Raw genomic sequence first — 20954 nt, forward strand, 5'->3', positions numbered from 1 at the left:
GGCCCCGCACCACCGGGGAGCCGGCGCACGTGGGGCGACGTGCCCCGGCCCAGCCCTGGCAGTCCGTCCGTCCGTCCCAGGAGGGAAGGGGTCAGAGTGGGCCGCGGGGGACCCGTTCCGGCAGCCCCGCCAGCACCCGCCTCCAGCTACGGGGCTGGCGGCAGCGCGCCCCGACCCCGCCGTGCAGGCCGGCACCCGCGGCGCGGGGAGCGGCTCCAGGTCCGTGTGGCCCCTCACGGGGGCTCCGGGTCGTGTGTCGTGTCCCCCCCCCGTCGCTCGTACCTCACAGGCACGGCCCGCTCGGCCGGGGATTCCTCTGAGGAGCCCCAGGGCGTGACCGCCGCTCCCCCGTCCTCCATTTCACCGCGCAGCGACGGGTCCCCCCCGCCGGCGGCCGCTGCCTGCCTGAGATCCCGGGTGAACCTGCACGGGCCGCCGTTAGGGAGTGCTCGGGATTGCTCTGACTGCCTGCCTTTATTCATTCTGCCAGTTTTTGTGTCATCTGCAAAAATTATTATTTTTTTTTTTTAGCAGCGGTAACGTTACACTTCAAGCTGACGGGTGAATGTATGGAACAGTGTGAAGAGGAGTACTTACCCATTCAGAAAACTCTTGAGAAACACCCCCATTTAAGCGTGATTCATCACAGACAACTACTACGAGCCATTTCAGTTGAAACCTTAATCCATTTCGTGCACCCTTTTCTACCACGTAGTGTTTTAATGCTTAAATGAAACACCTCTGCCAACTTAAACCTTATATCCACACACTATTTACAAACAAAGTTGTAGTTTCAAAGAGCTGAAAGCAGACTTTGAAAGTAATTTTCCATCGTAAAGTTATGGAAACTAACATTATTTTTACTCCTGCTCTTCATGAGTCAAATACTGTATATACAGATCGGTTTGCTTTGCCCAGACTTGATGCCAAACTAATGGGCCTACAGCTATTGAAGTCAACTCACTTGCCACCTTTCAGTATTGATTAGCTATCAAACCTATTTCTGCAGTCTTCATAGCACTCTCACAGTTAATGAAAACTAATTGTAACCATAGATTTCTGCAGCCAACCATCCGGAGATTGTCAGCATAACAAACCTGAGTCTGCAGATCTCAAAACAGACTTTACTTCCTATTTGCCACTAGACTGGAAAATGGTTCATCTGTATTTAAATACCTATCCCTTATACTGCCTGCTTTTTCAAAAGACAAAGATGAAATATTAAGTAGCTCTGCCTTTGAGCTGATAATCTTTCCCTCTTCCAGACTTTAACCTTCACAGATGATCTTTGTTCTCAAGATGAATTAAGATAATTTCTACAGGTAATCAGGTATGCTAAAAATATTACTTTTGTGGAAATCTGCTTATATCTGTACAGCTTAGTTTTGAGCAATTTTAACAGAAACTTAAGATCTCAGCTCTATAAAACTCCTTCTCCAACTGTCTAAACCTTTGTAAGTTACTTGTTAAACATGTAGATTTCAGAACACTGAATAAGATACACAGTGGCTTCCATGTGATTTATACAGCTAATAGCAAAGTTAGATTATGATAGTTGTGGGGTTTTTTTGTTTATTGCAGGAAGGTTAGTTGGTCTTTGTTGGGGAGGGGGGGTTTGCTATGCACCTATCAGAGTATTTGTGTTCACCTTAAAGCACATTAGCAAAAATACCTGATGTCTAAGGTGGGGGCTTATAAGGACAGACATCACAAACTAGCACTGGTACTATATACACCCTTTGATTAGAACAATGCTACACCACTGGGGGGGGGAACAAACAAAACAAAAAAGCCTAGTTTAGAACCACAGAGAGGTATAAAGCTCATGTTGTTACATGATCCATAGTGCAGTATTATGAGTGCATGTCCTCTTCTAGAGCTCGTTTTGCAGTAGTGTCCTCCGCTCTACCAGCAGAATAAAGGATTGTTAATACTCTGAAAACAAGCTCAGTTATAAGAAATCGATCTGTAAGGTCTGCTAGCACCATTCTACTGGTATTTAACTTCTCCAGCCATTAAAGGATAGTCAATTAACATACAGGAATAGTTCTGGGGTTTTGGTTTTCTTTATACAGTGGAAGGTTTATTTATGGATTGATAAATACAATATCCAGTCTCACTGGGACAATAAGGCACAACTGTAGGTTACAACTATAGAGCCAGAAGAGAGCAACATCTACTTTTAAGCAAATCACAAAGCCTACAAACACTTTTTTTACTTTCCAATCTGTTAACATTGTTACATTCCTATTTTACATGACATGGTCATAAAACTATGTTTCTTTCTCATACAGAATAGGGGTTTTTAATTTACATTTCTTTCTGGAATTGTGCTGCACTCTGCAAAACAATGAAGTGCAGCATTTCACTTTGCAATTCCTTAATTTAAGACAAATCAAAAATCCTTCAGAGATTTGCATGTTATTCTTTAACACAAGCGATGATTAAAGGAACTGAGAAAAAAGGAAATACAAATTTGAGAGTAGTTTGAGACTGGTAAGTATTTATAGAAATGTTAACACGTGACATAGAGAAGCAGTTATAACACTGATTCTTCAATAAAGAAGCTCCCAGGGTTTTTTGGTTTTATTGGAAAGACCTCCTAGACTGTAGGATGCTCCAGCTGAACTAGATGAGATCATTTGCCAATCTAGCCACAGAAAATTATGTTACTATTGAACCTTCAATAATTTTGATCTCTTGAATTTATCAGCATTATATTAATGGTATTAATTGTCTTACACTTGCAAAGAGATTTGTGTAGAAATATATTCTGAAATATTTGGGATAATATGTACTTCCCCAAATTATATTCTTATGCCAGAGCTTTGATAAATACAGCTACCATCTCAACACAAGTCTAACAGACCAGGACTTCCATACTGGAAAATACAAATAATTACTGGTTATCCAGGCCACTATGACTGGGGGGGAGGGGGAAGAAATCAGTGCTATGTTTCATGACACTATTACCAGGGGACAGTGACAAAACTACAAATCCAGATTTTGGCATGACTGGTTTTCTTGCATTATGTACACTGGTAAACAAGTTTACACTTTCAGAGGCAAACCCACCCTGATGAGAGGAGGGATCATAGAGCAAAGCAACCTGGGGAGGGCACTTCATGGTCCACTGGCTGTCAAGCCTGCAAGCTACTCAAAGGAAAGAAACAAGTTTCTGCATCTGCTACTGGAACAATTTAAGTGACTTAGTGCAGAATTCCTATTCCTTTTGAGGACACCACAGCCTGTCTCCACCACAGATTCTCCTATTGCCCCTGTGAATTCATCCCACAGAGAATAAAAATCTTTTCACAGTACTTTAAAGTACTCTAGGCTATCATCATGCATACAGGGCTAGTTGTACAATGAAGCCATAGAAATTGAGAAGTCCTCAAGTAAAACACAGATTTGGAAGCAGTGAAGAAACAAATCTGCATGTAAAGAGCCAAATGGGGAAAAAAAAAAAGGCAGCTGTAATGTGGTGTTGCTGCTGGAAGCAAAAGTGAATCATTATCACTGCACCTAGTATTTGAGTAGATGCTTGTCTCCAAAGTGTTTCAGAGGGCGCTTCTGTGGCGTGTTCCCATTTTTCCATTCTCAGATTCAGAGCTCAGAAGAATCAGTTTGTAGATTAAACAGCAGTACATAAGGAGAGACATTTCTGCTGAAACAGTAGTGCAGAAGGAGACAAGGGATAAAGGGTAAAAAAAAAATAGAAGGAAAATGTTTTAAAAAAACCAAACACGCTCATTTCCAAGTTGCATGGCAGCCATTTCCCTTTGTTCCTGATGCACAGGGAATGTTCACATTGGTAGAACAAATCAGGGAGGGGTTGGAGATGTATTGTATATGCACCAGTAGCAATGCTCTGGGGCAAGGTGCTAAGGAGAAAATGAAGTTCTATTCATTATATAGCAGGGGTAGAAAGGAATAGGTTCTCCATCCATCAGTGAAGAAATCGAATGCTCATTTTCTGCTCTACATCCACCTTCTCCAAAACCTGCAATAAAATTCAGAAACAGCTACTTAAGTTACTGTACATACTTCTCTCCTACAAGGTTTCTTACTCTAGTGTAGAGGAAATGGGCAGGAACATGGGATGTCTTCAATTTGGCACGCCAGTCTTTCATCTAGAGACTGCTATTTTTCATTCTGGACTAAGGTCCTTCCAAGGAAAGGAACTTCAGCCATTAAAGCTGGAAGAAGGCTGTCTACCAAAATGTAACTAATGCAGTTTTTGTCTGCCAACAGCCCAGAAAGGCTTGGATTCCTAAAATTAGATTGGTAGGAATGCACAGCCAGGAAACAAAAGGGAGAATGGAGTAGAGGAAGGGGCATGAGCAGTCACTGAAGAGCTAAAATCAAGACCACAGCATCACTAACGCAGATCATTGTAAAACTGGGGTGACAACTTCATTCACTGAATTGCTATTAACACTGAGGTACAAAGACATTAGTCTGCTCCACGCTGTTTCAGGCAGTAGATTTCAGTGTTCCAAGATTAAGAGTAATTTAAGTTTGAAGAGACCTCTGGAGGTCTTTTAGTCCAACTCCCCCAACTCCTACTTAAAGCAGGGCCAGCTAGATCAGGTTGCTCAGGGCCTTGTCCAGATAAGTTTTAAGTATCTCCAAGGAAGGAGGTTCTACATCTTCAGCAACTATGATCATCCTCTTGGCAGGAAGTTTTCCTTATAGCTAACCAGAATTTCCCACGTTGCAACTTGTTTCTGTTGCCTCGTGTCCTGTCTTCGTCCACCTCTAAGATGAGTCTCGTTCCTCTCATCAATATCATCCCATTAGGTAGTTGAAATTGTTCTGCTATAGGACAACTTCTTCCACTGACTATATAATGGCTCCTTACTGTTACCTATTTCTGACTAACAAAAGATGTAATTCAAAGGACTACAGCCAAGAACTTGAGTAGTGATATTAGTTGTGTCACTAACAAATAAAATCCTATAGGTGAAAACTGATCAGCACAATTATAGCAGAAGAATTACTCTGTTGTAAATGTGCTAGTCAGGCTACTTGTGTAGAAAGAAGTGGTTGCAAAAGAAAAAAGTGAAAATTCTGCAGTATATTCAATGCTGTAGCTTATGTAAGAGTATGAAGAAACATATGGACTCATTATTAGCACTCTGACAGTATTAAAAAAAAGTCCTGATAAAAAAGGGAAGAAAAAGAGCTAGCAGAAGACTTGCTTTGCCCAAATGCAGGCAGGACTACTTGAACGACTTCCTCTGTTTCCATTTGCATCTAAGTCTGAATGACTTGCCCATCACTGAGCAGTTTTATTTAGTCATTAAAAATGTAGTTTACTAACCTTTACAAACTCTGCAAAGGAGATGGCACTATCTCCATCTTGATCAGCTTCCTGGATTGTCCTGTCAGCAATGCTGCCCAACTGCTCATCTGAAATGTTCACACCAACCATCATCCGTAACACCTGTAACATACAGAAGTCCCCAGATTATTATTTTTTTTAAATAACAAAATAAGCATTATTGGCATGGAAACAGAAGTAGTTTTAGTGCTGTTTTTCTCATGTATACTGTCAAAATAACACCATACAAGAACAACCCTGGAGGACTTCCATGGAAGTAATTTCTAGACTTTTTGTCCTTTGTACATCAAGGCTTTCAAGAAAGACAGCTTTCTTTTGTAGCCACCTTTGACAAAGAATCCTTCTTTTTCACTAGGCAGCAGGAAGAAGTATGAGAAAGCTTTTGGAACTAGGAATGAGTATGTTTTGTTCCAATGCTTTTGTCTATTTTTTCCTACAAAACATACCAAGATTTGACTGAATATCTTCTGTTTGAGATAGTTGCCTAAAGGGATCTTGTAAGTATATGGTAAAATAACTACCATTACTCTCTACAGTTAGTAAAGCCTTTTCTGTGCAGATAGGACAGTTTCAGTCAAAAGCAAATCCTTGTCCTGCATCAGGAACCACAAATTGCCATGTCTACTTCCCAGGATTAGTAGTATGTAATTACTCCTAGCTCAAGCCTAGTTTCATATATATGCAGCACTGATGAACTTTGATTACCTTTGCTTCAATTTCAAGTAGTTTTATTTTATTGAAAGAATGCACAGAGGACCAGGCAAACAACCTAATCTACCTCAAGGATTGTCCCTGTGAAGTCCTCTTAGGAGCACCTTTGAAAGTTATAGAAGCTAGTTCTTAAGGGGCTTAGTGTATTTGTTGCGTATTTAGGTATAATTTCCAATAGGATCTGCTTAGCCTAACGCTCTGCTTTAAATTTGAATCTAGCATTCCCAGTCTGATAGAACAGCCTAGGCTACCAAATGAGATTAAAGTCTCATACCACATCTAAAGCTTTAAACCAGAGATAAGCAATTAGCCACCAAATTCGTTCAGGAGTTCTTTTGAGAAGACTGTTGTAACTCCTGTCTTCATTCTAAATGGGTGTGAAGTCACAGAGAGGCTCACAATGGAGTCATTCAAAGCAGCCCTGTGCTATTTACCTGAAGCAGCTCATCCCTGGAAATCTTGTCATCTTTATCTAGATCATATAACCGAAAAGCAACTACAGGGAAGAAAAGAATAAGCAGTTTAATTCAAGTGCCATTATTTTTCTTCATAACAATACATTTATCTAAAACAATAATAGCAAGTATTCATAAATTATTTTAAAGAGAGTTAGCTTACAATTTTAGTTCACCATAAAATTCATCCTCCATTCCATAAAGTGTTATTACCGCATACAGGAATAACATTATTCAAGAATTGAAAAATCTTACTTAAGTACTCAGTATGAGTACTTTCAGAAGCACTCTGCTTGTAGAGGTATTTCTCCCAAGCCCCCAGTCATGGAAGTATAATTACCACTAAGATACATTCAATCCTTTAACTTGAGAGCCAGCCATTTTTACATTACCATTCATTCTCTTTGCCTGTATTCTGGATGGGATACGACAGAAATTTTAAGTGCTCTGAGGACCGTTGCCAACTTTGATTAGCAAGCAAGAGCATTCTGCTCATATACTGTAGGCAGATGTCCAAATACTCAAGTACTCAGCTGAAGGTGAGGAAAAAGCACTATATTATATGGAAGACTGGAAAAAGAAGCAGAAAAGCTCGTTCATGTATGGGATGTGGCTTCTAAATCTGAAATAACTTGGGATGCAAACCATTTAGAAACATTTTTGTTATGAGACATTTGGAAAGCATATACTTTACTCAAGATTCAACTAATTTCACCAAATTCCAATACAAGAATGGGTCAATTGTTGACATTCTGAACAGGTAAGCTTGCAAGTTAATTTAAAAAAACGCAGGTATTAGAGGTACCATTCCACACAGAACAACTGTATGGAAGACCCCAAGTCCCTTCACTCCATTCCCAGAAAAACAAAGAAAGAAAAATAATTGCTTCTATAGGAAGGTTCATATTTCTTACAGTGGAGCTTGTTACTTCGGCTGTTCAGTGGTTCTGGCCCATTCTGGTCTTTGCTCTTTTCGTTATCTTCTATGGGTCGGAAGTGGGCTAGTGTCCTCATGAATCCACGGAAATTCACCTGGTCCTCTCTGCATAAGCATTTCAGCAGGTCAGTTTTAACATAGCTTATACAGGTTCTTTATTTCAGTAAAGAAGAGTATGAATGTCTAATGCATCAAGACCACACAGACTCTTCCACTCCCACCTCCACAGGGTTTGGCTGCCTATGCTAAAACCCAGCTCTGATACTTTGTGTTATGAAGTAACTGCACTGTGATCCCAGGCTGCATGATGTGTAAAAAAAGAAGCTGTGAGAAGTCTTGTTGAGGGCTCCCCTGCCCTTGCCTGCAAGCTCTATTTAAGCTCCAGCCGCCACCGTTGGCCCTTGCTTGAGCTATCCTGCAGCTATGCCCGAGTCTGGCAATGCATCTTGCTGATTTAGACCCCGACTCCCTGGATTGTCCTGAGACTACCTTCATCACTGCCAACTTGTCTGGCAGCCACTGGACTGCTGGCTGACCTAACAGTCACTGGACCTGCTTTGCTTTTCTTGTTCAGGTGCTGTGCCCTTTGTCAGCGAGTACGTTGCCCCTGCCAGCTCTGCTGTCACCCTTGGCTCCTACTTGTGGGGCAGCCATTGCTCACTGCTTTGACAAATAGCTCTCTTCTCTAGTTCCTGTGGGAACCAGCTGTGTAAGTACTTTCCAGGACTCCTGCTCTCTATTCAGGACACCCTGCCTGGTATTAGCTGATACTATGACTTGATTAGACAATTCGATCTTCATCAGTCAGTAATGACAAATGTGTTCAAGAACAGCAGCAGATTCCACAGAACAATCTAGAGAGGTATAATGGAGACAGTACTGCAAATTTTATGATCTCTTTGGATTTATGTTAGAAGTGCCATAAGCTATGTCTTAAATGTAATCAAAACCTAAAACCACAAACAAACAAAAAAGCATCTAAAAACAAAGGTAAACTTAGAGGCTAAAAGGTGGAAAACAAGACTAAATTAGTTAATCGCAATACTACTTAGCATAAAATAGCATTGCTACAAGTTTGCTTTAAGAACTGAAGTCCATACATGCCCTTGATTTTCTTTAGAAGTGTTCAGCAGCATCGCAAGAAGAGTAGAAAACCATGACATGAAGCCTGAATTTGTCAGGCTTGTGAAGTATTTCTCATTACAGAATGAAAACATGCTGAGGAAACAATGTACCCACACACGTCATTACAAGATTGAGATGTTCAATTATTAGTAAATTCAAGTTCTGTGCTTTACTTATCAGCATTTCACTCCTATCAAAACTTCTGATGAACTACAAATTTTGTGCCTGCTCAGAAATTCAGTCTGTTGGAACTCACCCTTCTGGAAAGAAGGCATTGATAATTCTGTCTCCCAGTGGATTGATGGCAAGCTCTGGAATCCGCTGGAAGTCTTCACGGCTAAGTAAGGCAAGAACACAAGAAGTCTGCATAACGTTGATGTCAGAGGAGAAAGTGTTGCTTAAAAAGAATTCACAGTAAAACATCCACTGGGTTCTATTTCTGCAGCAAGACACTTGGTGGTTTTTAAAATCTAATTCTCTAAATCATGTTTTCTCTGACTAATGGCATAAAACAAAGCAAAGGACAATGCCAAGCCTGTATCACATTACAGACTAGCAGTGTTCATTTATCATGTTAACAGCATTTCTCAGATCCTGATACTGTTTGTGCCAGAAACCTTCCTGTAATGATGCTGACTCGTTTGCAATTTAAAGAAAGGAAAGCTTCTGAAATGGCTTTGAAGGAAAATATGGTTTTGAAATGTAAATAATATTTTTTATTATTATTATTAATTATTTTGGTACAGAATCATTTGAGTTGGCATGATTCTTCCAGACTAACCCATTCCAGATTCTGGGACAATACCATACTCCTCCAAACATACCACGGGTGATCTGCATATTGTAATAGAATTTTTTTTTGTTTATGCAACAACTTTATATCTTATAATAAATGCCAAGTTTCACGTTATTTTGGCTTCAAACAAGCAGCATTCCTATTTTAAAGTAGTAAATTTAGACTTTGACAGGGGTCCGTACACCAGGTGTAACTTCACTAGTACATTGCAAACACTGCTCTTGCCAGCCATTCCTTTTTCTGCTCATGATTATATGTACACAGTATAGCATAAGCATAGCTACGCTTATGATCTGGAAGACATCACGAGCTGTACCGATACAAACACATTTTAGATCAGTATGACATGAATATAAGGTACATTCTATTGTTAGACTTGCACTAATAATTTTTATTTTCTTTCAACCTAATAGAATGTCACTGACAAGAAAGTGGGATAATCTTGGTGTGACCAAGGCAGACACACCAAGTGTGTCTTACTGATTACTTTAGTCAACAGATTTGTTTCGGGGTTTTTTCATTTGTTTGTTTTTTTCCACTATCACAGAGCACAGCAATTTATCAGTTAGTACCATATGTACTCCATAATCATTTAGGTTTTAAATTGCAAAGCATAACAGCAATGGGGTAAGGCTGTAAAAAAAAGCTATTCTATCTGGATGCATAACTTGACATTTCCTGCCCAATCTCCAGAAATATTGGCAGTTTCCTTCAAGTCAAATGCAGTCCTGCTGTTTTTGAAGTTTGGGTCAAAATCTCAAACGTGGTTACTAAATGTTTGCTACTTTTGAAACCTATGCTCACTAAATGAATCAGCAACAAGGTTCGATTCATGACATCATTACACCAAAGAAGTGGGAAAGTAAATACGAACAGATTTTGAGATTAAGTATATTGGCCTTTTATAATACTATTATCTTAAAGACGGGGCGGGGGAAAGGAATTGGCTAACCTTACTACTAGTGTAGCCTGGGAAAGGCACAGAAGCAAGACATTCTAGTTTTAAATGCATTCTCAGGCACTCCTTGTACCCAGTCACACCACAGCACTGTTAAGAGTCCCAATTACAGTACATCTGTTACAACATGGTTAAACTGTTTGACCTTCTAATTGAGCAACCTGACCATATTTTTAAGCTATCCCAGCAAACTTCTGCTCTGACCAGGTCTGAATTATTTTTAATAGGCAAAGTTAATATCTGTATAACATGATCAACCTGCTACAAGACCCTTCAGGACGGCTGCATTTTAAGCTATAGCTGAAGGGCAAAGTATGCATTAGCAATTTAGGCAGGAGATGCAGTGATGTGGAAAACCTATGTCCTAGTAACAAAATTTTAACAACAGGACTTCAGTGTCAATGCTAACATTTACAAGCTAAAAACAGCAACTGCCCTTTCTTCCATTTAGAGCAAAATCCTAATGCTTCAGAATTTTTTACTTGCGTGTCACTATTTCTTAGTATTGAGCCTCAATTTACACTCCACATTTCAGCCTCCAGTTGTTCTGCTTTCTAACAGGAGATTAACAATTAACCACATATAAGTCCCCAGGTTTCAAATCTATTTGTCCTGTCATTATCAGGATTGCAGTAGACCATTTTTGCTTATTAACAGCACATTACTGAGTGAGCATTGTAACTGGAATAGCTGTAGCAGCCATAAAAGTAAATGAGTGCGTGATATAAGTTATTCTCCACTTTATAAACTAAGGCTTCCAGCAGTCATTAGGGACCAACTTCACCTGGCTGAGGCTGGAGCTTACAGGATATCTGACGCCCTCTACTTCTTCTGTATTCATGTGCCATAGCAAAGGCTCTTCTAACATTATTTTTCCAGGAACCCAACTTCTATTAAATCCTTGCTTAAACATAACGTGCAAAGCAACCTTTAACTGCACGTTATTATTATGCAAGCCAACCATTTAATATATATGCCAGTGCATACACACTTAGACATACTTTGCAGTAAAGAATTTGTAGATTCTCAGACAGACAAGTATTTCTAAACATGAGTATACCCTCCAAGGCACACAGCAGACCCCTACTGTAAAGGTGGCTCTGCCTTACCCTAAAGGCTGCAAGAAACCTACTAGAGCCTTTTTTCCTTCCATTATTTCTGGTTATTCATCCCTCTTTTACTTCTAGATAGCAGCAGAGAGTACTGTTCCCTCAACAGGGATGACAAAGGTAGGGCTATCTAGAGCTGAGGGAAAGTAAAACAATGGACAGAAAGCAAACCATATGTGAAACAGAAGTTGTAGAGAAAAGGGAAAAGTGTCCAGAGGATATAGGTAATAAGAAATTACTTGAAAAAGGGAAATAATTAAAAGACATAAGATGTATCATGCAAGATGGTCAAACAGATTTAACAGGCTACTACTGAAGGTTTCATTGCTCCCTTCCCTTGCTAACATTAGCTTTGTCATTCATCAAACCTTTTGGTGGTGTAACATATCTCACTAATCCCCCAAAAAGCTCCCCACCCTCCTCCTCTCCATCCTCCCAATTATCTTTCTGTTGAATTAGCAACTTGAAGCAGTTAAAAAAAACTTCAAAAATCTAACGGCACCATGACTGACAAAGAGGTGCTGGCAGCCTGGAAAAGTGATAGGGAAAGAGAATGGATAGCCTCCTCTTTCACAGCTGTGTCAGCCACCTCATCTAACTTAATCCTTACACATGGTCTGCACAAATTTTAGAAGTCACTTAACTATTGGAGGAGTAATTGGTTTATAAACATTAGGCCAAGACATGTGCTAAAAGTAAAGGTGATAATTAGACAAGCAAGGCAGGGGAGGGGGGGAAAGCAGTGTGAATAAAGCATGGTTGAGGATAGAAGTATAAGCTGTTCTAGTACCCTATCATTCTCCAATCCAAACCCATATCCTGCCTGTCTTTTCTGTTCTAGATAAAGCTAAAAATCCTTTGCATTTCCTTAAGCAAATGTAAAGAATTCCACATTCAGAGAGCTACCTTTTACGTTTTACTCTGAAATCTTGCAATATCAGTTTGAACTAATGAGAACAAGCCTGGCATCTTTCCAGACTGAGATGATTCAATTCACTGACAAACAGATGGCCTGGCTAGCTCCTGTTACTCTTCTCAGGACCAGAGGCTTTCTGAAGTTCTCCAGGAGACACCATTTTGTGAACAGCTTCCATAAGCACCAAATATGCACGAATAGCTCAGTGTGTCTACTGTCCTCATGCATCAGCTTTCAGAATACTTACCCTCCCTTCCTTCCACGCTCCTGGTATAGCCAGGCTACACCAATTGCTATACAGTAAAAAAATACTTCTGAAGTGCTTAACCTGTCATTTCCCCAGCGCAGAAGAAACTATTGTAAGTGGGAGGCTCCATGCAAAAGTTAAAGTGGCAGTTTAGACAAGTATCTCCTTTTTATAGCTCTATATGTGTCTATCTAGAGCTACTTACTCGTAGATAAATTTTGGAGCAGATGTATTCTTGTGTGGTGTACACTTCAGTACCAGCCCAACAAGGAGACTCACTGAAGCAAGCACATACTTGTCCTGGTCCTACACTTCAATTTCCTCATCTTGGAAATCAGAATGTAAAGAACAAAACATACACACTGGTTTCCTCCTAACCTATAGTTAGGATTTAGGCAGAACAAATATGTTTCAGATTTCAGAATTTAGATGTAGCTATGGAGATCCAAGGGTACTAAGCTTTTGTTTTGGCATCTCAGCATGTCACACTATTGACATCAAAGGTGACAAAAGAATTTTCAAAAGAACAGTTTTGTCCTGGCTTTTACAACCTAGTTTCATTCAGATAGTACATGTCTGAGGGAGCTTACTCATTTTGTTTAGGAAAAGTGAAGCTAAGGAGAAGTATCAATTCTTTAAAAGTATAGAAAAATGTTATAAGAGTTAATCAGTAACCATGACTGTAGTCATTTAGAGGATACAGAGAAGAGGAAGAAAAAAAAGCCAAAACAAGGCATATCAAGTTTTGTCTCCATCAATACCCTGTTCTTACATCTCATTTATGTAAGTCTGTAAAAAAAAAAAGTACCTTGAAACTGCTCATAGGTACACTGGATAGAAACATCTGGCTCGGAAAGATTTCAGCTTTGGATTATAATTTGAGAATGAGCTACCTGTCTTCTCTAACCACCAAGATTAGTCATCACCTACCAGAACTGCTATACAAAGTGCTCTTTACCTTGCCCACTTTTAATACATAGATAAGAAGGACAACACAGCTTTTCCCCTTTTTCAGAAGGGTGGTACACATTTAAAGATTTATTACATGCCATAAAGAACTGCCTAACACTTCTTTTCCTGATCATAGTCACATGAGTGATTTCTGGCATGTCTCATTTGTAAGTCAAAGGTATAATTCATCCTTATGGAAACAATCATTCTTCCTCACAGGAAACAAATAGAAGACATGCCTTCTAGACTGTTTGGCAGTAGTAAGCAAGTGGTATCTCGCTGGTCTCAAAGTAGCAAGTTCGCTTTGGTCTGTATTTCAGAAACCAACATTTATGACCTTCCAAACTGTAGTTCTTACTCTCCCCTCATTTTTTTTTTTGAGGAAGTAGTTTTCTATTACTTAAACTCAATGGTCTCCATATATCATCAGTGCCAGGACAGGTTTCAAAATTTTAATGCCACTAAGTCAGCCACATCTGGAAGCAGGCTATGCTTAGAGACCAAGACTGCAAGTTAATGGATCACAGTTTGCACAGTTGCTGGGATTTTCCAAACAAACTTCACTTCCTTTCCCAAGTACCACGTGATTATCAACAATGAAAGTCAAACTCCTCCTGATATGTAACACTATGAAACTAAGCCTTGTGCAACAGACATTAATAGCATATTTAATTAATTACTCCTCTTACGTAAACTGTGTACAGTGACTTTGAAGTTTACATAAACTTTATGGACTCAATAGGTGAATTTAAAGTTGGAGGGAAGAGTCAAGGAAGAGTGTGTGCTAGGTTCAAACTGTGCTAGTCTGGCAGCCATCACCTTTATTCATCAGTGAAGACTAAACCCACATGCAAAGTTTGAAGAGGGAGGCTGTTCTTCAAATTACTTAATTTTGAGACATAAGTAATATTAACTTTACCTACAATATTACCAGCTGATCTGTATGTCACAATTGCCAATTAGCCAATGCTACAATTTATATGATACATTGGCTTCGGTGACAGAGTGGGCTTAAGAAGTTCCTGCCCATCCCATCCCAAGCCAATTGCTTCCACACCCACAATCCATTTTGTCATCCCTTCAGCTATGCAAGTGCAGATATTTACATACTGCCACAGCTCAAATCACTGGAGTCTACTTAAAAATATCTATACAAACCAAAAGGGTAGAGTATTTTTAACCAAAAATAATCACTCAGTAGTCCTGTTTACAGGACAACTCCACAACCAGTTACTTAAATGTTAACTGAGAAGTCAGCAATTTGTGGCACCAGAAGGAACTGCATATTTCCTTCAGGAAACTGCAGTAAGCCAACAGTACTGCCAAAGACAGTGTATCTTACAACTTGTCACCCTCATCTTCTAAGCAGCAATTCTAGCTTTATAGTTAGGTAGGTTTTTATAGGTTTATAGTGCATCCTACAATCACATTTTGCAAGATCATACACAAAACCCCAGGTGATCCCTGAATCTGTGTTTAATGGGTTTGATTGGGATAGAGTTGCTAGGAAAAAAATTAACTCCATCCCAGCCAGACCCCATATACTATGCTACAAGGTCCCTTTCCCCTTCCTACTCTCTCTGGCATTCTCTCCAGCTTCCCTGTGCACTGGTTCTGGCATATGTGGCTATGTGGTGAATGGGAAACAAAATCCACCTGAAAAGTAATCAGATTCCTTTTTTGTTGTTTTGCTTGGCAAGTTTTCAAAGCTGTAGGTTACCTTCCTAAGATAAGCCTTGAGTACCAGCATCAACACAGAAAAGCAACAGACTTCAGTGGCAGTGTGGTCTTAGACCAACTACATCAGTCACAAAATTGCCCCCCCTAGTGCAGTCATGGACAGGTCTTATTGTCATATGTTTCCATAATATTATTGTAATCTGTAGGCAACATCAAAAATGAATAATAAGCAATTTAATACAACCAGAATTCATAATTAGTTCAGTAAATAAAGAGCAAACCAATACCAACACACAAGACAATAACCAGAGTGGGGAAGGCTAGAGAACAAAGACAGCAGGCAGAGACATATTTTAACAGGCAATCATCCCAATAGAGTTTAACTTTCAGTTGAGAATACTCCTTCCTGCAGACTCAGTCCATCAAAGTGAAAAATGTTTTGCAGATAAAGTTAAAGCCTCATCTTTATTTAATTTATTAAGTCATAAGAAACTAGTTCACTTCTGTAGTTTTCAAATTGTAGACAGAGGACAAACACTTCAAAAGTATTGGAATATCCTGCACTACTACTATGAAGAATAAAATGTGTATTTGTTTAGTCATGGAGACTCGGTTCCAGCTCTTTCTTTTTATTTCTGAGCATACTGATAGACATGGGTGTTCAACAAGAGGTGCAAAGTTAAGATTAGTAAAGGGCTTGCAGATCAAAGTAGTGTTAAAAGACACTGGGTATCAGAAACAATTAAGACCCCATGCTCCCAAAAATAAGTGATCTTTATGTTATAAAAGCGAGAATGAAGACGACATAGTGGAACCATTCTTGTAATAATTATTAGAAGCAACATATAAAGAAAGGTAAGAAATAACAATCTAAAAATGTGGTTTAACATTTCTGAACATGTGTTATAAGGCCTTGAATATCAAATCTGACCTTTCTTGTATTAACTGCTACAAACCTTCAGCACTACAGTAAAGCCAATTAGTATTTAGAGCACCTCAGTTCAATCAGATTTGTCCTGACCTTTCATAAAAAACAACAAACTTGCATGTTCATGTAGACAGTAGGTATGAAAGAACCTGTTATAATAGCCTCACTGATTCACCATATGAGGAAAACATGCAAGACATCCTGCAACAGCAAGCCACCATTACAGATATGTGTCAATGCAAGGACAGCTGAATCAGTGACAATACCCACCTAAGAGTGCCATTTTCTCCTTTGTCTAGGCTGGTGAAGCGACTGTACAAGCGGGTGATTTGACTGTGGGAGACTAAAAAAAATGGGAAGAAACACAAATCAGCATGTCAATGATTCCTCATAGGAACAGACCTTATTGCACAGTATTAGATATTAGACAACCCGAGATACCAGACATGTAGGTCTTCAGAATAGCCCATGATGGGAACAGGTTAAACCTATCTAGAACAGCAATTCCTTTAACATTGAAAGAATGCCCCACATAAGATATTGGCTTTTCAGAGCCTCTTCTGATGAAATTAATAAATACATGAAATAAGACTGAATTGAATTTTAATGTTTACTCAGTAAAGGTGTGATTTTCTACAATGTTAAACAAGGACATAGTGTCATTTTCAGCTTCAACTGTTTTAAAAGCCTTCACTAGCACATGTACAATATCTTTGTTACTTTCTAGAACTTATTTCGGAACAGGTTGCACAGCTGTTGTCTGATCTGTGACAACCAAGGCAAAAAATTTTTTTCAGGTTTGTTCTTTCTCCAGGCTATTTGTTTAGGTTCAACTGTTCCCTCCTTTAGGATGACCTGCCAGCAACTTTTTTTTTCTTTGTCTCCTCGGCAACTTTCATTCTTTGCTTAGGGTTGGGCAATTTGCTCAGTTCCACCTAAGGCAACTTCTCTACAATCAGACTGAGCAGCTTGCTCAATTTCAAGTTAAGCAACACACACATAGAAAGCAGGCACCAATATTTTAAAGACTGAATTTCTGCATTTTGATTTAGTGATTTAGATATGATTATGCAGTAACAACAACTGATGATGAAAAAAACCAGCCTTCTTATCTCCAATAAGAAGCCCTGTACTCCCACTCCTCCCTGGAAAGAAAGAGGGTGATGAGAATTCTACTCAGCTACCATTTCCAAACTAGTAGCAGCAACTCCCTTTTTGGAACACTCCCATAACAGCTAGTATGTAATAAATAATATGTAGCTATTGACAGAATAAGAGGTGGGTTTGTTAACATCATACTAGACAAAAAGCATATCACAGCTACAAGAGAAAGGAAGATGATTCAGGTCCACCACTGTATTCTTTCATAATTTCCTTTTTGTCTTTCATCTCTCACAAAAGCTGCATCACTAGACACTTTTCAGAGCCCTCTCATGGAAAATAAAGATTTTGACATTCCCACAGGAGAACCAGAAACAAGATATGTTCTTAAAATCAAAGATTAAGGCTTAAAGCTATCTGAAACACAATTTTCTCTATACTGCTATCCTACTAAGGTCCTTCTAAAAATTTAAGTCAAGACCTCTAAAATATGAGCTGTACCCTCCATTTTACTTCTGTTAAATCATGAGAAAGTTTTTTGCGATTAGACATTCTGAAACTCTTGTTTAAAACATTAGCATCAACTCATATAAATATATGATATTTATATACTTAGAAAATATATAAATATCCATCAGAAAATCCATCACCTGTTACCACTAAAATATTTTTTCTCTGAAGCTCTGATATGAGCATTAGTTTATTATTATTCCTTAGGTAGACTGCTTCAAAGCAGAGGAACAAAGGGTGTGAACCAAATAGTTTGAATACTGTTACATTCCAATGGTTTTCCAAAAGCTTGCAACAGAATGCAGACAAGCAACATCATGGACCTCTCATCTGTTTCTTGTAGTTGTTACTGAAATACAAAAGCAATCGGGACTACTTGAAGGTTTTTTCAAACTCAAATTTCAAAATATTCATATGCAAAGCAAACAATTTCCATACATCTATAAAATTTAGGACTGTCAACTTCAGGCTTAGCACCTGTTACTGAGAACCTGATGGAGATTTTCTGTCATTAAGTAGAGGTTTTAGTGGACACATTATTCCCCAGTTCTTGGAAACATTACCATTGCAGATGTTTCTAAACTTACTATGGTTAAGAAGTGTTTTTCACCACAACATAAAAAATTAATATAGAACTTTAATCCAAACTTAGATTTCATTCAAGAGATTAAGTGTCATTGTACGGCTTTTGAAAGGTTATGCTTCAAGTCCCCTAAAAGGTATCTTTTTAATCTGTTCAGCTAAAGAACATTAACATGTGATTTATCACTCATGTTAGTATCATTAGCTATTCAGTTTTGTGCTACATAAAACTGAACAAGAGAAAACTTGTGTAATTCCATAGCTGAACTCAATCGAATTGGTTGACTGTTCTGTTCAGTGCTTCATACTTATCCCAGATGAACTGAAGAAATCATGTTTCATAGCAGAGAGGCCAAAAAAGAATCCTTAGGAGCCAGAACATCAGTTCAACACAGACAAATTGTTCCACATCTATGAAGACCCTTTCTCGAACTCTTTAGTAGGTAAAGTATCATCAGCATCAAGTTTCTAACAAACCACAGGATACTCTACTCAGTAACACTAACTTAGCATTCTCCCTGTGAACTTTGTTCCAGACAAACCAGCGTCCTAGGGTTTTTTTCCCCACCTTGTGCCTTGCATAAATATTTGCACCTATATGAAGTGTATAACAGTGCTAAGAGCTTGGTGGAATTTTCCACCTACCTAGAGAAGTATAAGGCAGAAGAAAATCACATTCCTAGACTGTGGTTACAGGCTGGGGGGAGGGGAAAAAAAATTGATAAAGTCAACGAGACACACTGTGATGACTTACAAGCAAGCATGAGTCACAGATCAGCAACGCTTGATTAACAAAGTGGTATTACTTATAAAATTGAATAGTAAAAACACAGGAAAATGAACTAAACTCAGGCCACAAAGCTTAAGCCCACTGATCACAACCTTAAGCTCCCCGCTTTGAAGATACAAAAAAAGCATTTAGAGGCTAACTAGAGCCAAGTGGTTTTATTGTTTAGAATGCCCATACAGCCATCTTAATGGTATTTAACTATCATGTAAATAAAATTCTAGGAATAAAACACCACCGACAATAAATCAAATATCAGCATGACAAAACAAGTAAAATCTTTTGGAAGAACATTCCAGGTTTGGGGTTTGGTTTTTGAATCAGCTTTATAAATAAGGTGAGGCTACCTTTACTCTATGATCTTTGTGATTAAAAAAAAGAAGCTGGATAAGCAGACTTTGACATTGCTACTTGTTTACCATAGCCTTCCTGTAGAAGGTTCTCTCTGACAGATGGAAAAAGGATCATGGAAACTATGTTAAGTCACTCAGCTGTCCATTACACTAGCCAGTACTGTCTTAATTTTCTTCCACTCCTTTTCTGTAGCCACTCATTTTCCTGATACAAATAAACTATCACCCCAAATGAATATACGATACTATTTCTATTGGAAAGAAAACCAAGGAAAGTATTTTCACATAGCAAGAACAGATGAGCAAGCGTAAACAGGACAAAAATGTGATCTGGGAAGACCTTGTTTACCTGAAGGAGGGGGGGCAGCAAACAGCAAAGTAATACCTATGATGTTACAACCTCCCCTCTCCAACTAGTTCGCAGGGCACCCTCCATTTACTATCATTCCGTATTTACTAGAATTCTCAGCTAGTCAACCATTCTATCAGCCAAATCAACAACACGGAGTTTTACCTTTTCTAAGGCACTTCATGCGTATGGAGAACAACTCGATCAAATACTATAGGGTAAAGTAGCTATATACTACAGTCCAGGTTGAATAATGCTCTCCCAACGCCACCGAAACCAGGACTAAAACTCCTTAACGCTGGGTTTAGCATTAACGAGCAGGCATTACTTTATCCGGCCGGAGACAGGGCCGGACCAAGCAGCACCTCAGCTACCAGCAGCTTTATTTACAGCCGGCGGCTGCTGCCAGCCCCAAGCGAGCGTGGGGGGGGAGACCGGCAGACTCCCGAAGGAGACGCGTTGCCCGTGGGTTTCTGCCAGCCCCGGGCCGCGGCCGCCGTCCCCCCAGGGCCGCTCCTGCGCGGCGACCGGCGGCGGCGGGGAGGCGAACCGAGAGGCCTTTCCCAGGTTTCCGCAGGCCTACGAGACACGTCCGCCCCGGCTCGCCGGGGACAGTGGGGTCCCGGCCGGGCGCCAGGCACTGCCCAGCCGGGAACGCAGCGGTCGCGTTCGCCTGTCCCCACCGGCCAGGGCGGGCCGCCCCGGGCACGGCTCGGCGCGCAGCCGGGAGGAGACGGCCGGCGGCGCGGCCGGCCGAGGCGCCTCCTCCTCGGCTTGAGGGACGAGGCGCTGCCCCGCTCCGGGCGCCCAGCCTCCCCCCCTCCCCCAGCACTTCCCGGCCCGCCTCGCCTCACGCTGCCGCACTCACAGCCCGTCTCCTTCTTGATCTCCTCGATCTCCTCATCCCGCAGCAGTGTGGATGCCCGGGAACCCATCGCCGCCGCTGGGCCTGAGGGGAAGGGAAGGGCCGCGGCTCGGCGCCGGGGAGAGTTACGCAGCCGAAGAGCGACGGCGGTGCCGCAGCCACCACCCCCCCAGCACGGGCCCGACCGCGGCCGCCCAGCTCTACTGAGGCGGAGACCGAGCCCGCACCGACTCTTATCGCCCCGCCC

General features: G+C 40.4%; 1 protein-coding gene across 2 annotated transcripts; it reads right to left on the reverse strand.

Annotated features, from left to right (window-relative positions):
* Positions 1 to 2066: 2066 nt before the first annotated feature.
* On the reverse strand, positions 2067 to 20945 carry CHP1 (calcineurin-like EF-hand protein 1). 2 transcript variants are annotated; one of them, XM_010580082.1, is made up of 7 exons: positions 20711 to 20945; positions 16431 to 16503; positions 8832 to 8912; positions 7428 to 7555; positions 6493 to 6554; positions 5327 to 5449; positions 2067 to 2453 (listed from the first exon to the last, which is right to left on the reverse strand). In XM_010580082.1, exons 1-7 carry the CDS (start codon positions 20775 to 20777, stop codon positions 2445 to 2447), a joined length of 543 nt encoding a protein of 180 aa, XP_010578384.1. In that variant the 5' UTR covers positions 20778 to 20945; the 3' UTR covers positions 2067 to 2444. The 2 variants fall into 2 exon arrangements, with proteins under 2 accessions (XP_010578384.1, XP_010578383.1); XM_010580081.1 differs by having other exon boundaries at positions 2067 to 4003.
* Positions 20946 to 20954: the final 9 nt, after the last annotated feature.

Source organism: Haliaeetus leucocephalus, unplaced genomic scaffold, assembly GCF_000737465.1.
Source record: "Haliaeetus leucocephalus isolate CR32 unplaced genomic scaffold, Haliaeetus_leucocephalus-4.0 Scaffold696, whole genome shotgun sequence".
Lineage (NCBI taxonomy): Eukaryota > Metazoa > Chordata > Aves > Accipitriformes > Accipitridae > Haliaeetus > Haliaeetus leucocephalus.